A 14,794-nucleotide genomic window follows, 5' to 3' on the forward strand; every position below is an offset into this window, starting at 1 on the left:
CAAGGGCTCTGAGGCCCATCATAGAAATGGTATTTTAAGGGCATGGGAGAGCACCTAACTCATAGATATGCTAGGGAGGCACTAGCACTGACCTGGGTGATTTGTCTGGAAAATCTCCTTGCTGTTAAAAAATCCCAGCTGTCAGGGAAAAGGGGGCACTGATCTCCTGCCAGGAGAATTATGGGCTGCAGGCAGCCAATGCAGGTAGAAGATGAACCAGCTTCTACCTTTCCCCCACTTCCTCCCCTGGGAACACCCCTCAGTCCTGCCCTCACAGCTACTCCAGTCCTGGACTCCCCCAAACACAACTGCTAATGCACCTGCTCCTGGACCTGCAGCCTTCTACCCTGCTCTTCCGCTCCTGCCTTCCCTTCCCCACAACCTGTTGAGGTACCTTAATTCTGCCTCCCTCTAGTTCCACTCCTGCCTCCCGCTCCCCCCAGTTCTGCTGAGGCTCCTCAGTTCTGCCCTAACCCCCACCCCACTCCCTGGGCCTGCTACTCCATACAGCTTTGTTAGGTTGACCAGATGTCCTGATTTTATAGGGACAGATTCCACTAGTTGGGGCTTTATCTTATATAGGCACCTATTTGCCCCCCCAATCCCATCCCAAATTTTTCACACTTGCTATCTGGTCCCCCTAGGCTTTGTTCATACACAGCCTTGCTGATGCCCTTCAGTTCTGATCTCCAACACCTTCTGCTCTGTCAAGTCCTGGGTGCTCCACTATGACCTAGTACCCCGAGTGCATTCCCTTTCTAAAATCCCTCGCAGAGCTAGCACCCCTCTCCCCCAGGGAGAACACAGCAGAATTTGTCCTACAGCCCAGGACACAGTCGCACACTTCTGGGGCTTTCTCCAATGCTTTATTTGAAGAGGCTCAGGAGAATACATCTTTTCACATCAAAATGCACAAAGACTGAGCCCCTGGGATTCAAGTGGTGTCCGGGAGAGGGGCACATGGAGAACAAGGCACGCAAACCGGTGAGCTCCACCCTGTATACACATAATAGCACCTTTCAGTGCCTTTGGAAACCTCTACCCTCCGTCTGGAGTCTCAGAGAGTCTAACCACATCCAGATCCCGCAGGGAGGGGAAGGGAGAGAAAGAAGAGATTGGCTGAGGAGGTGGGGAGAGTGGGAGTCTCTGGGGACACAAAAGGGCTAAGCTCCGTTAATTCAAAGCATAGAGGCCCAGAGCTATGCCTAATGTCTCTGACCTCGTCTGTGCTTCAGTGGGAGGTGCCTTCACACCTGAGGGCAGGGGAAGGATTTGGTGAGATGCGAATCACTTTGGTGAGATGCGTTGTTGATCATTCGCTCACATTAACCAGGGGTCTTACTCTACGTTCCATCTTGCACGTGATTCAATGCCTTCTGACCTGGCTGGGATGGGACGGCAGAGCAGTCTGTGCATTAAAGATAGCTGCTCCTCTTTGGCGCACATGAAACTGGAGTTGGAGGGGAGCACGTCCACGGGGCGTCTGCCTTTGCCATCAATCAGTCATGAGCTCTGTGCTCCTCCAATGCCTGGCTGCGTCGCTGCTGGGAAATGACTATCTAGCCCACACGGCCGTAGAGGAACCTGTCACGTCTTGTCTAGATGCCCCTGAGACCAAGGGACAGAGACACCTGGTACCAGACATCAAGTTCCCCAACTCGAGATGCTATCTCCGACTCTCTCCACTGTTTGGGTCGATGGAGACCTGGTGCCCCATTCCCAGCCAGGAGAGAAGCACAGAGGAGGCACTTGGCTGATTAACGAGACGCCATGGCCCAGGAACCCACAGAAGTTTTCTTTTCGTGGAAAAAAAATGTAAAAATTTTTTTTTAAATGGAAATAAAAAACCCCAACCCCCAGGAAATCTGGCCCTTTAAATCCAGGCAGCGCCAGGCAGGGAAGCGTCCACTGGAAAAGAGGGAGCCCCTCCCCCTTCCTTAGCTCAGCTTGTAGCAATAAACCCCAAACTTGCCCTTGTCAGGAAAGCCGAAGCTCCTGACTCCCGGCTCCGGCGGTCCGCAGTTGGGCCGGGGGAAGGCAATGGGGTAGCGGATGCTGCCATCTGCCAGCCAGCCAGCATCACAGCGATCCAGCTTGAAGAACTTCCACGCGGCATAGAGCTGCCCCACCTTGGCAATTTCAGCCTCGTCGTCCTGGCAAGCCTGCTTGGCCTCTTCCAAGGTCAGCTTCTCCGGGTGAGCCAGGTAGTAAACTTTCCCTGGTGGGGAGAGGTGAGGGGGTGGTCACTGGGATGACGTGCTGAGATATGGGGTGAGCGTCCCCGGGAGCCCTCGGCCCCCTCCCCCTCCCTTGCCTGCAGGAGGTGCTAGGAATGGGGGATCATCCCATCTCCACCTGGATTCAAAATAGGTCAGGGCTCCCTTCCGCCCCTTCCCGCAGGAATGGGAGAGGGACAAAGGGGATTTTATACCATCTAAACCCTTCGCCACACATCCCGAGCTGCGCATCCTGGCTTTGCCAGGAATGCCCCCAAGCCTGGGGAGTTCCCTCGGTGCTGGTTCGCCTGGGTTCGTGGCCATTTTGCGCCTGCAGAATGAGGAATCGGGCCCTGTATTACAGGAGCAGTGGTTCCCCTGATGCTGGCACAGGCTGGTGCCATGTTATGCGTTTGAATGATACAGATTGGCCGGTCTCTCTCGCCTTTGCAGCGACGCGCCATGCCACATCAGTCTGGGCAATGGAGGAAAATCCCAGGTCTACCTGAAGATCCTCTGAGTATTTAGGGAAACGGATGGAATTACCCAGGTTAGAACTGGCAACATCCAACATCCCAGCTCTTAGAGGAGTTCTGCTGGGTCTCTAATAACTGTGAGCAAGCAGGCACTCAGTTTTACCTTCCAGCAGAGAGGTGTCCCTTCCAACAGGCAGCGCCCACTGCCCACGCTGTGCCCTGAGAAAAGAGCGCCCTCCTACTGATCACCTGCCTTCTCCGCAGCATCAGGCAGCTCTCCCAGCCCTGCAGAGGCAGCGACTTCCCCCACGTAGCCAGACTCACCTTTCAGTGCAGAGGAGAAGCAGAAAACGTCAAAGTAGTGCAGGTTCTTGTGGCGCTCGCCATAGCTCCGAACGCCGGGGGCCAGCCTCTTGCCACCACAGGGATCCCGGGCCAGGGTGATGGGGTATTGCACTGTGCCATCCTGCAGCCAGCCGGCGTTGCACCAGTCCAGCCCCTCTTCCCAGGACTTGAAGAGCTGCTCGAAGGACGCGATCACAGCGTCCTGCTCCTCGCAGGCTTTCTTGGCTTCATGGAAGTTGAGGCGGTAGCGGCCGTGGTGAGGCTGGTATGGGAAAACCACCCCTGGAGGGGGAAGAGAGAGGAAGGGCAGCTGAAAACAGAGCCACTGTTTGCCCTTTGGCTATGTCTGCAGCCTGACTCGCACCCCTGGGGTGGATGGTACAGATTCCCACAGACATAGCCAATGTGGGACTCCCCAACAAATGGAGGGTGTTGGACCAGCACCCTGTTCTCCCCCCCAGGCTCACACTTCCAAACTCACTGGAGCGAGAACTAGTGACAGATGAGCCCCAAGCGATGCTGGGACTCACAGACATCCCAGAAGCGTCTCCAAAGCCCCTCGTGAGAATAGCCTTTCTCCTGGGGTTTCGCTCATGGGATCGCCAGGGAAGGAAAGATCCCCTGAGTGCCTCAAAGTTCAGGCCCAGCATCCCATCTGAATCCGGGGCAGCCCCTGTCTTACTGGAACCCAGCAGCCAGTCCAAAGACCAAAGGAACTGGCAGCCTCCGCCCAAAGGGCCAATGTTGTATGTCAGTTGTGACACCTGGTGGCCAGAGTGAGGCATGAGCGCTGCGTGCTCCGAGCTAATGGGGAGCGCTTTGACGGCTGGCCTGAGCAGCCAGCAAACATGCCCCTTGCTCAAAGCCTCCCTCCTCCTCCAAAGGCGGCTGGGTACAAATCTCTCTGCTGAAGAGGAGTAAGTGGTGGCAGTGTGGCCAGGAACATGAGAAGGTGGCAGGAAATGGGACGTTTCCCACAGTTCAGGGTGGGTGTGCGTGTGTCCGAGACCGCGATGCGGAGCTGGGGTCTGAGCCTATGGAGGAGAAGAACATCCTAGGGGGTGACTTTCCATCTGGATCACAGAACCACAGGCAGGGCGTGTCACACCTTTCCTTCTCCCTTTCTCCAGCACCCTGTGCATTGTGCCCTGCACGGCACAGATTCAGTAGAGAGAAACTAGGCCGGGGAGGGGGGAGAGAGGCACTCGCCTTGTAGGGTCTGATGCCCCCTCTTCCCACCTGTGAGAGCGACCACATCAAAAAAAATACTATAGGATGGTATAGCGACAGGCCCCAAATCCTGCAGCAACTCAACTGGATCTCACGCCGCGCCCCTGGGATGTGAACGTGGAGCCCTGGGGTCTTTAAACAGAAGCCTCTTCTGCTTGAGGTAAAAGACCCAGCTCTGATAACTCAAAGCCAGCAGCAGACTCCTAACCCCAGCCTCCACTAGAGGGAGCCACACTGAGTGGCTGTAGGTTACAGGTGCACTTCATAATACAGCTGTAAGGTGCCTGTCCGCACTGGATGTTGGAGGCCCCGCAGTCATCTAGTGCACTGTTATTTGCATGTGCAGTTGTACCAAAGGGCCCCAGTCAAAGATCAGAGCCCCATTGTGCTAGGTGCTGTACACACGAGGAACAAAAAGACCTCCCTTCTTTCTCCCTGCCCCAGAGAGCTCCTGAGAGTCTGACCTGCCATAACACAAGGCAAGGCAATGGCATGTGGCAACAATAGGGCAGGGATGCTAATCTAGGTGGGCAGTTCCAGGACCACAGGATTTGGTGGCAATTTTTAGGAGGAAGGAGCTCCTTCCTTCTCTCTGACTCACCCTGTGGAAGAGCATCGGGGGGGAGCTTCTTGCTGAGCTGCCGTGCCACGGCACACGCATAACCCCCGTGTTGGCTGAGCATGGGAATACCCCAGTGCGGGGTGGCCACAGAAGGTCCCAGAACCCACGCTGATCCCACTCAGGGGCCTCGAAGGAGACCACTTCTTGGGTGCCTTTTACTGTCCCCAGTGACTGTAACCCCAGGGAAATCTCTGTGTGAGGGGAAGTTGCCTCCCCTGAGCACCCGTCCCCTCTCCCCCGCCCCACGTGGTGCCGGACGCCGGCCCACTCACCTCGCAGCTCCAGCTCCACGATGCCACTCTCGTCCTCCAGCCCGTCGATCACCTCGCAGCGGTACTTGCCGTAGTCCTGCAGGCGCAGGTCGCTGATCACCAGGGACGCCTCCTGCTCGCCCCGCTGGTGCAGGTGCACCCGGCCCCGGAACTCGCCGAAGCTGCGGTGTTTCAGCCCGATGGCCACCAGCACGTCCCGCTCCTTGGTGTTGTCCTCCCGTAGCTTTGACCACTTGATGCGGATCTTGCGCGGCGTCTCCAGCTTGGGCTCGTAGCGGTAGTGGCAGGGCAGCGTGATGTTGGCACCGCGGTAGGTGAAGATGGCGTCTTCCGGGGTCTCCACCACCAGCTTCACGCCATTGAAGTGAACTGGTAGGGGAGAGAGGTCAAAGGGGGAGGGGGGATTTGAGCACTGCCAGGAGCCAGGGCCCCCAGGGACAGAGGATTCCCCATGTACGCTACACGGGCGGGCAGCCTAACACACACGCATCCCCACTAAGGGGATCTAAAGCAGTTATTGTACAGCCGGACAGCCAAACCCCCTGCAGCGGCCAAAGGCACCTGGAAAGCGCTAGGCATAGTAGGGAGGCTCTATGACAGGGAAGGGGAGATAGTGTGCTCAGAGCAGGGCCGATTGCTCGAACTCCTGCAACTCCTGCACCATTGATTGACAGCAATCTGGCCCGGTGAGCTCTGCATCCTACACCCTTGTTCCCACCCCCGTTGTACTCGGCTCCCTCCCTCCCACTACGCACCCCCTCCTCCTCCTCCACTGGCTCAACCCCCATCATCATTTCCTCCTGCTCCATCCCAGGCACCCTCTCATCTCGCTGTGCCTGCATGAAGGTGAGAGAGGGGCGGAGACAAAGGGGGGCTGGCGGCCCCAGATGCGGCTGGGTTTACCCAGTGCCCAGCAGAGGGCAACTTCCCTGGGGAGCAGCATCTATCTGTTCCCAGGGCCCACCAGCAGGGGGCACAGCTGCACAAGCATGTGAACATGGGAACTGCTGGCCAGGATCCCCTGGGAGGGAGAAGAGTTGTTCCAAGTAGAACTGGGAGCCCTGGGATGGGATATTTGGCCTGCATCTCAGGAAGCCCTTTGCCCGGACTCGCTCCCGGAGTCGCCTCACAAGGGATGGGGGGTGAGTCACGCTTGCAAGTGGAGGAGATGCATCTCCAGGGCATAGGCTGCAGGGCCTAATTCGGCCCAGCCCTATGGGGAAGAGGGTGGACTGGGTGGGAGCGCCTCAGCTGTTCCACCCCTGCCATCTCCAGTTCTGTGACTGCACAAAGGGAGGGGACCCAGGGGAGTGAGACGGGAGAAATGGGGAGAGGATCCCGTCAGCCCAGGTTCAAATCAGTTCCATGCTACTTCCCCAGGAACCTTCCAACTGGAGTAAGAGCCCAGGGGACGCAGTCCAGGCATCCTGGCAGGGCAGAGGAGGGCAAGAGGAGATTTCCAGGTAAGGTGATGGGGGGGGAGGACTCCCCTCTGTTCCACGTGGAGGAGGGGAGCTTTATGGGCTACTGAAAGCGTGGGGGTGATGCCAGCTGGCTGCAGGGAGCAACAGATGCAACGTGCCTGGCAATTGTCATCCTCAACCTCTGAATTACCCACCCAAAGTTAGGAGGCAAAGACCCCCCACGCATACCCACATCCTCTGGCTCCCAGCTGCCCCTGGCCTCCTCTACAGTCTCCCCACAAACACACACACACACCAGTCTACCCATGCTGACAACATTCAGATCTTTCGCACCCACATTCCTGCTCCCACAGGAACTGGGAAAGGGCAGAGGATGAGCCATGCCTGCCCAGCCTCCCCTCCACCCGGGCCAAGATTCCCCACCTGTGAGTATAAGCAGTGTCCTCCCTGGACCATGCAGTCCTAGCTGCTGGTAGTAAGGGCCAGCCCCTCCCCATATCAGCCCTGCCTTCCCCACCGCACGCACCTTCGCCGTTGCCGTTGCCGTTGCCCTTGTCATTCATGACGTGGTCATAGTAGAAGCCGTTGTAGAAAGGGAGCCCACAGCAGCCTCTGCCCAGCTGCAGCAGCATCACAACCAGACACAGCAGCAGCATTGCTCCTGGGGGGGGGCGGAGGAACACCTGCCCCGCCAAGAGAACAAGCAGACTGTGTCAATGCACAGGGGGTGTCTCCCCAGCCGCTAGCACATGTGCGGCTTGGCGCCACCGAGTCACTTTGTGGGCTGTTCTCGCCTACTCTCCTGTGCACACGCAGGTGATGGAATTTACACGTGCAAAAGTCACCTGTGCTTGGGTGGCGCCCCCAGCTGGCTTTGGCCCATGCAGGTTTTGTCCTTTGCACACACTGAGCTGGTGCACACACGCCGTGCGGGCAAGGGACTGTGCAGGCACAGTTTGAATAGACTCCCCTACCGTTTAAAGTATATCCTGCAGGGACCGGGTGGGCCTGGTATAGCGGGGAGCTATTCCACAGCCACAGCTCCTCGTGCCATCCCCCACAGCGACTGCTGCAGGGGCAACCCACAGCCGGCGCTCTCACCCCATTCCTCCCACATCCTCCTGAAGCAAAACACAGCTAGTTTGCTAAATGCTAACCGGAGCTTTAACCTGTTTGCTAGCACAGTCAGAATGCAGTGAGGTCTCTGTCCCAGGCTGGCTCAGCCCCTCCAAGGACTCTGGGACGCATCTGTAGAATAGCCACGGAAGCAGCATTGCAAACCCTTATTTCCTCTCCTGTCTCGCTGCCCGCAATTCCCAGCTCGCCACTAGCTGAGCTTTCCAGGGAAAGCAGGGGAGGGCAGGATGAGAAAACAGGTGTTTCAGGGAGTCCATGGATATTCTCAGCTACCGCAACGCTTCTCTTGTCAGTGACCGAGTTTGCAAGGCCCTACACTCCACTTGGTGGCATTCTCTGTTTGCACATAATGTGGGAACTTTTGAGTGCTGCTTATGGGGGACATTGATATGTGGGGATGAGGTGCACACAGAGCCTCTGCCAGGGTGGAGAAAATGAGGAATGGGAGGCAGGAGGTGGGGGGAGGTATGAGAGGAAACACAGAGCCCATGGGATGGGGGGGATGCCTGGGGGGGAGGGGGGTGAATGAGAGACAATGGTAGGGGGAAGGAGGAGATGAGGGAAGAATGGAGGACTCTGGCATGGGGGAAGGGAGAATTGGGAGCACACAGAGTCCCTGGCATGTAGGAGGAAAGGGGCATCGGGGGGGAAGGGATAGGGATGGTCTTTTTGTTCTGGGTTTGTACAGCACCTAGCACAATGGATCCATGACAGGGAATCCTAAGTGCTATGGTAATACAAACAACAATAATGAGGGGGCACACAGAGTTCCTGGCATGAGGGAATAAGCGAGGGGGGTTGCAAAGAGTCCCTGAAATAGAAGGGGTTGGGAGGGTGGCACACAGGGGACTTGTGGGGGGAATGGAGGGATCCAAAGAGCCTTGGTGGGTGCAGTGAGCTCATCCAAGAGAAGCACCACAAGGTGCGACACCCTCATTGAAAATCTGAGGGGAAAACCTGGAGTTGGTGCTAGGCAAAACTTTTTGTCCAAAATTATTTTTCATCGAAAATGGCAGATTCAGCGACACTGAAACATTTTGCGTCAGAAACACATGAAAGTTCTGAAAAAGCTGAAACTTTTTTTTTTTTTTGGATCAGAACAACTTTTTGTTTTGCAACTTCCTTCTGTTTCATTTAAAACCACTCACAGCCCTTGGGAAATGGTCAGATCTGGAACTCCCATTTCGTCTGACCTGGAACCATTGTTTTCATTTTAGTCTTTGGGATGGTCCGCGTCCCCCAGATCCGTTACTTAACCAGCTCTCCCGGGAGCTTCCTTCACTCTCTCGGTCCATTAAGACCACTGGACAGAACCCTGCAGGGCCTGTCGGGAGCAAACTTGCCCCGGGGCTGGGCTTGACGAGGGATTCTCCCGCTCCGACATCTAGGAGCAGGCCACGTTGTCACTAGGACAAGAAGTGACCTGGTTTGTCATGTCCAGCAGGTGGCTCGTTAACGTACGGTAAGCGTGAGATGTTATAGCTGAACTACAACACAGTCTGTAGGGAAGAGAACAATCGCTTTGCAAATCCCACATCTCACCGGCGTTTATGGGGAGACACTTCTTAGGGCTTCATAGCCCACAGAGAACCAAATCGAGTGGCGCCAGCTCAAAACTAATGAGGTGAAGCTCCCAAAGATTTATAGATTCTCTGGCCAGAAGGGACCACTGTGATCATGTAGTCTGCCTGCCTGCCTGCAGTGCATACCGTAGACCAGAGCACTTCCCGCAAATAATTCCTGGGTTGAACTAGAGCATATCTTCCAGAAATGTTTGGGTGGCTGCAAGTTCACTTAGAGCCTGCAGAGGGCACCCTGTACTCATCAGCTCTCCAGTCTGCCCCTAGGTTGGTGGAAGGAATGTGACATGGGTGCCCCCTGCTTAGACAGGGTTTACAAGTTCCTTTGAAACCCCGACCATCCATCCAGGGGATGTGAGAGCAGGGGACGTGCAGAGACCGGCAAAATGCAGGCCTGCGGCCCTTTCCCCTCACATTGATGCATGCCGGAGCCACACAGTCAGCTCCCTGGCAAATGCCTCAACCAGTCCCCCAGGGTGCGGCTAGAGGGTTTCTACTCCTAGTGTCCGAGCTGCACATCCAGCCGCGGTTCTAGTAGCGAGGGGGCTTGTGGCCAATGCTCAGGAGGGCGAGTGAGGACTCCTGGGTTCTATTTGCACCTCGGACACTCCCCCCGCTCAGCCTCTGTTTCTGGATCTACAAAACCCGGAGGGAGATACTGGCCTGAGAGCTTCGAAGGATGGAGCCGGGTGCAGGCAGAGCCCTACGACGCTACAGTCCACGAGCTCAATTTGTCATTTACACACATCTGAAACCAAATCAACCAGAGATCCCACTGGCCCATCCTTCTAGCATGGGCATCCTCCTGGGACCTCCCAACACACCATGCCGCTGCTGCTGCCTACGCCAAGGTACATACGCGCCCACGTGCTGACCTGAGCCTCCCAAGATGCTGCATTTGAAGCTGGGGATCCCTTTATCTCGCTCTTGTGTTTCATCTCGACCGCCACCAGCCCTCGCCCCCCTCTGCCTATGCTGCTTTCTTCCTCTCGCCCCCAGCTATTTGTCTTTCCATTTGTAACCATTATTTTGCTCTGTAATGTGGCTGGGATCCAGTTGCCCCGCAAGACACTGTTCAGAGTGCCAGGGGGCGGGCTGGTATGATCAGAGCCTCACTGCTCAAAGCATTTGCCAACCCCAGCCATATAGCCAGGGATTCATTCACCTTACCCAAGAATCGCGCTCAGAGACTGCTAATCGATCGGTTTTAAGCCCCAAGCAATCACGCCTGTGCTACTGGTCCTGTCCCAGGGGAAACTCCAACATCAGCCACATTCCCAAGGGGTCTCCCACCTCTGGACATGGTTAGCAGGCATATTTCATGCAGTTAACAGGATCCCTGCAGCCCCCCACTAACTTTCTTGGCAGACCCCTATCTTTCAGACGCTCCCTGTCCCCACCAGCGGATCGACACTCAGTCCCACTGGAAAGGGGCACAGAAAGCAGGATTCCTGCTCCCTCACCTCGTCCCATGTGGAGAAAAGCTCTGGGGTCTACAGTCATCCCCTACTTACACGTGGGAGCCAGTCAGTGTCCTTGGGAAAGTCAGGGAAGCTGCTGGTCCCTCTGCCTGAGTCAGTGAGTCAGGCTGGAGGGCTGGAGTGAAATGCATGGGCTAAAAGGGAAACAGCAGCAGGACAATCCTCACTGCTCCAGGGCCAGCCTCTTAAAGGGAAACGCACTCCGTTTCCCATCCATGCCTTGGAAAGCGGAGAGTGGGGGCTGAGGAGGGATGGAGAATGAAGGTCACTTGCCAGTCTGTTGTCTAGAATACGAAGGGGAGCTAGGGCAGTGCTTCTGCACAGGGCCAAAGAATTTCCATTATCACTCTAGGCTTGTGAATCTCAGATACTGGCCGGTGCCCCACAGAGCCTTTCTGCGCACGGCTGCCCCTGCGCTGGGACATGGGGAAGGAGCCGGCCCAGGAGAGGATCTCGTCTGTCTAGGGTGGCCCCCAGGAGGAGTCAGACAGTAACCATTGCCCAAAGGAGGAAGGCCAGATCTGACAACCATCAGACGGTGGCTAAAGTGCTGAACGGGGGATCCAAGCCCTGCCATGATGCCTTGTCCCAGGCAGGTCCTTGGTTGGGTGTGTCAGCTCCTGTCAGTCCGGCCTATGCTTGGGCCATAGCAAAGAGAGCTTGTCAAGTCAAACAGGCAGCATCCCCCTTCCTGCTGCCGGATGAGGCTCTTTAAGAGACTCCAAGAGGGAATGGCCCATGCACACGGCATCGTGCCAAGGAGAGCATTGCAGAGCCTGGCACTGGCGGGCGTGGGTTAGTGGGGCCTGTTGGCAGCCTCCACCTAGAACATCTCCTGAGACTGCAGTCTGGATGGGGACACGTAATTCTGCCCTACTCAGCTTTTGGGGTTTTGCTTCCTGGGCAGAGGAGGAGCCAAAGAAGAAACAAGAGGCTCTGGGAGGAGAATTTGGCAGGTGGCAGAGCAGCAGCTGGGCTGGGGAGCTCCGCAAGCGTGCCCTGTGCTCCCCCTGGCAGAGGATGCTACAGTCAGAGCCACGGGCTTCGCTGGGAGTCAGGAGGAGAAGGCGGGACTGGCACAAATAGATATTTCTTTGCTTGAGCTCGGTGAGCTGCTAGGTGCCTGGGCATCGTGATGATGGGCAGCCTGTGGCCTTTAGCATCAATAAATACCCAGCCCCTACAAGCCTGTTCTTGGGTTTCACAGGGGGAGCCGGCCTAGTCACTAGGTCACTCCCTTATGAGGGGGCCTGGGAAAGGGCTGTGTGAGTGAAGGGCACCAGAGAAGGTCTGGCAGGGTGGAGGAGTATGGTTGTTATCATTGCAATGAATGAGCGGACAAGGGGGATCCTGTTGGCACTGCTGATGGCAACAATTTGGCCCTTTTGGGTATTAGATTCTCCTGTTTTACAGGTCTGTGTCCACACACACACATACCCACACACATGCATGTGTGCACACACATGATTGCATACACGTGCATGCGGGCACGCACATGTGCATGCACACAGTAGCCTCAGTGGTGAAATTCCTCCGGCTCCAGCCCTTAGGGGAGGACAGAGAATGGATGTGCTGTTTCCCCACTCAGACTCCCCTAGGCCAGGGATTCCAGAGTCCCTGTTTATAGCTCGGCGATGCTGACAGATCTGCAGGGTGTGACTGAGAAGAGGAATGAGAGAGCCGTGTGCGCTGTGACCCCTCTGACCCTTGACCCTCTCTGGACCGGGGCTCTGTAGCCACACATCTTGGGTTTGTTATGTTAGGAGGAGGAAATGAGCTGCCCATGAGCCAGGTGCTGGGGCCCAGATCCAGCTCAGCCCTCCAACCACAATTCATTCAAACCGGAAAGAAAACAACTCTTTCAAAAATAAACCACCAGCTCTTCCCAGCCAGGCAGCCTTTCCCAGGGCAGATCGGGCCTCGGAGCTGGGGGGCGCAGCCTTTCCTGGGGTGAGCTGGTACTTGGGGCTGGAGGGGGTGGTTCCTGGTGTGCAAAAGAGTCAAGGCCCGTAGGAGTTAGAACTGAATACACAAGCCTCACAGTGATCACACAGACACTCCCTAGCTCTGACTGGAACTAAGTTCAGCCTGTGTTTCACGACGTTACCCAGGGCTTGTCTATGTCCTGGCCTGAGTAGGCCATGAGGAATGAGTTGCTGTCTACACGACCCGCCCTTTGCAGCCGGAATGTGCGTGTTCAGTGTGATCCTGTTTCCCTGCAAGTTGCACCATCTCCTTTGATCCCTGTGATGCTGACAGCATCTCTGAGAGGCACTAGGCCAACTGCTCCCCCATGCCCAGAAGGGGTTTTATGGGCCAGCCCCCTCTCTATCCCAGTCATGAGCCCATCGCCTCTGCCTCGGATGGGAAGCCCTGCTGGGCAGCACTGAATAGGTGCTGTGACCTCTCAGCCCGGCTGCTCCCTTCCGATGGATCAAGAGACATGGGGATCCGGGCCTGCTGGGCCCCTATCATTAGAGGGAAGGAAGGCGACGGGCAGTCCGTGATGGGAAGCAGAGTGCTCCAGTTTGGCTTGTCACTGGTCAGGGATGACCTCCCCCTGCACGTGTACACGGCTGAAAGTCCCTTCGCCGCCTGTTCTCTCACCATCTGCTTAGAGCAGCTCAGGGTGGAGCAAGCGGCAGAGCCCGGCAGGGGGCTCTTTGCTGTCCCACCACTAGCTGTTGGTGTTATTTGTGCAGTTGCCGAGTTTGACTGCTGAGGCTGGAATGCCGTAAGCGCGCACGTGGGCGCACGGCCCGGCAGACAGACGCATCGCGTGGGCACGTCTCTTTCCCCCGCACACCAGTGCCTTGTGCCTCCATCGTGCTGTGGGGAAGATGACTTGGTAAGTCAGAAATAGGGCAAACATCCCCTGGGAAAGCTGGATACAGGATCTCAGTGGGAAAAGGCGGGGGAGCTGCTATCTAGCTGTGTTGACTTTGGTTAAGTGGCTTCTAACCAGGGGGCAGAAGGAAAGACTGCCGGGAAGGGGGAAGGAGAGATGGCCTAAGAACCTAGATGGGGTGGGTCAGGCTAGCAGCAGTGTCTGTGTGGGTGGCAGGGCAGCGCTCCAACTTCTAGGCCTGCGGGTTCAATTCCACCAGCCAGAGGCAGGCTTAACTCACTAGCCCAGGGCATTGACAGAGGGGCTGCCTTTCAAGGGGGCTGTAGGACCGGAGTCACGTCTACCCTGACTACCATCCACTCAGAGGCCCTGGTGGAAGTCAGGGATCCAGGCCACTCTCCGGAAGGATCTGGGAGCACCTGTGCTCTCAAAGCCGGCACTGAGCTAAAGCCTCTGACCTCGTTAACTGCTGTAATTCTGGGCCCTGCCTCAGAGGAGCCTTAGCACTAGGCGTGGCTGGATCCGGTGCCCAGGACCCAGGGGTGATGCAGATTCCTGATCAGCAACTTCCGAGTGCCCATGGGAAGCAGGAGGGCGGCTGCTTCCTCCTGCCCGGTCAGCACCTAGCTGACAGCGCGGATTTGGGGAAAGCCTCCTTCCTACGTCAGTGAAGCCATTCCTTGTTAGTAGGCCCTGCGTGAAGGGCTCAGGAGAGCTGCCCGCTGGCTGCTTGTTAATCCTCCAACATTCGGCTTGGTTTTATCTGCTGATCAGTTTGCCAGAGAGTGGACAATGAGGGCCTGATTAGATCTCCCTGGCGCCTGGGCACACGGTTGCTATGGTAGCTGATTCCCGAGGACTCACCCTGCAATGGGTGCTTGAGTCTGCCACCTTCCCCTGAAAGGCTGTAGGTGGCCCCGTACCCCATAGGAGCTGCCTTTGCCTTTCCTGCTGCTGGTCCCTGTACGCAGCGCTCCAACTTGATTCAAGCAGCCAAGGAAATTGTTCCCTGCCTCTCTGCATAAGGCGCCCCTTGGCGAGGTCTGGGGGCAAGGTGCCATGAAGCCAGTGCCACCGTTTTACTGGGCACTGAGAAAGAATCCACAGCCCCGCCAGCCAGGCTAGACATCAGTGCCAGGCAGAGCAGAAGCTGCCATCCGGAT

The 14,794-nt window shown here is 56.7% G+C and overlaps 1 protein-coding gene across 1 annotated transcript; it reads right to left on the bottom strand.

Moving 5' to 3' along the window:
• Positions 1-1,845: 1,845 nt before the first annotated feature.
• On the bottom strand, positions 1,846-7,241 carry HAPLN3 (hyaluronan and proteoglycan link protein 3). The gene is made up of 4 exons (XM_067556107.1): positions 7,112-7,241; positions 5,162-5,530; positions 3,017-3,319; positions 1,846-2,218 (listed from the first exon to the last, which is right to left on the bottom strand). The coding sequence occupies exons 1-4, from the start codon at positions 7,239-7,241 to the stop codon at positions 1,938-1,940; spliced, it is 1,083 nt and encodes a 360-aa protein (XP_067412208.1). The 3' UTR covers positions 1,846-1,937.
• Between the last annotated feature and the right edge of the window lie 7,553 nt (positions 7,242-14,794).

The sequence above is a fragment of the Emydura macquarii genome, unplaced genomic scaffold, assembly GCF_026122565.2.
Source record: "Emydura macquarii macquarii isolate MOO-44397 ecotype Brisbane River unplaced genomic scaffold, CSIRO-AGI_Emac_v2 contig_1644, whole genome shotgun sequence".
Classification (NCBI taxonomy): domain Eukaryota; kingdom Metazoa; phylum Chordata; order Testudines; family Chelidae; genus Emydura; species Emydura macquarii.

Coding starts and splice junctions, on each gene's coding strand:
- HAPLN3 (XM_067556107.1), bottom strand. CDS start 7,241: ATGCTGCTGCTGTGTCTGGTTGTGATGCTGCTGCAGCTGGGCAGAGGC. Junction 3,320..5,161: donor CGTGGAGCTGGAGCTGCGAG/GTGAGTGGGCCG, acceptor TTCCCCCTCCAG/GGGTGGTTTTCCCATACCAG. Junction 2,219..3,016: donor CTTCTCCTCTGCACTGAAAG/GTGAGTCTGGCT, acceptor TCTCCCCACCAG/GGAAAGTTTACTACCTGGCT.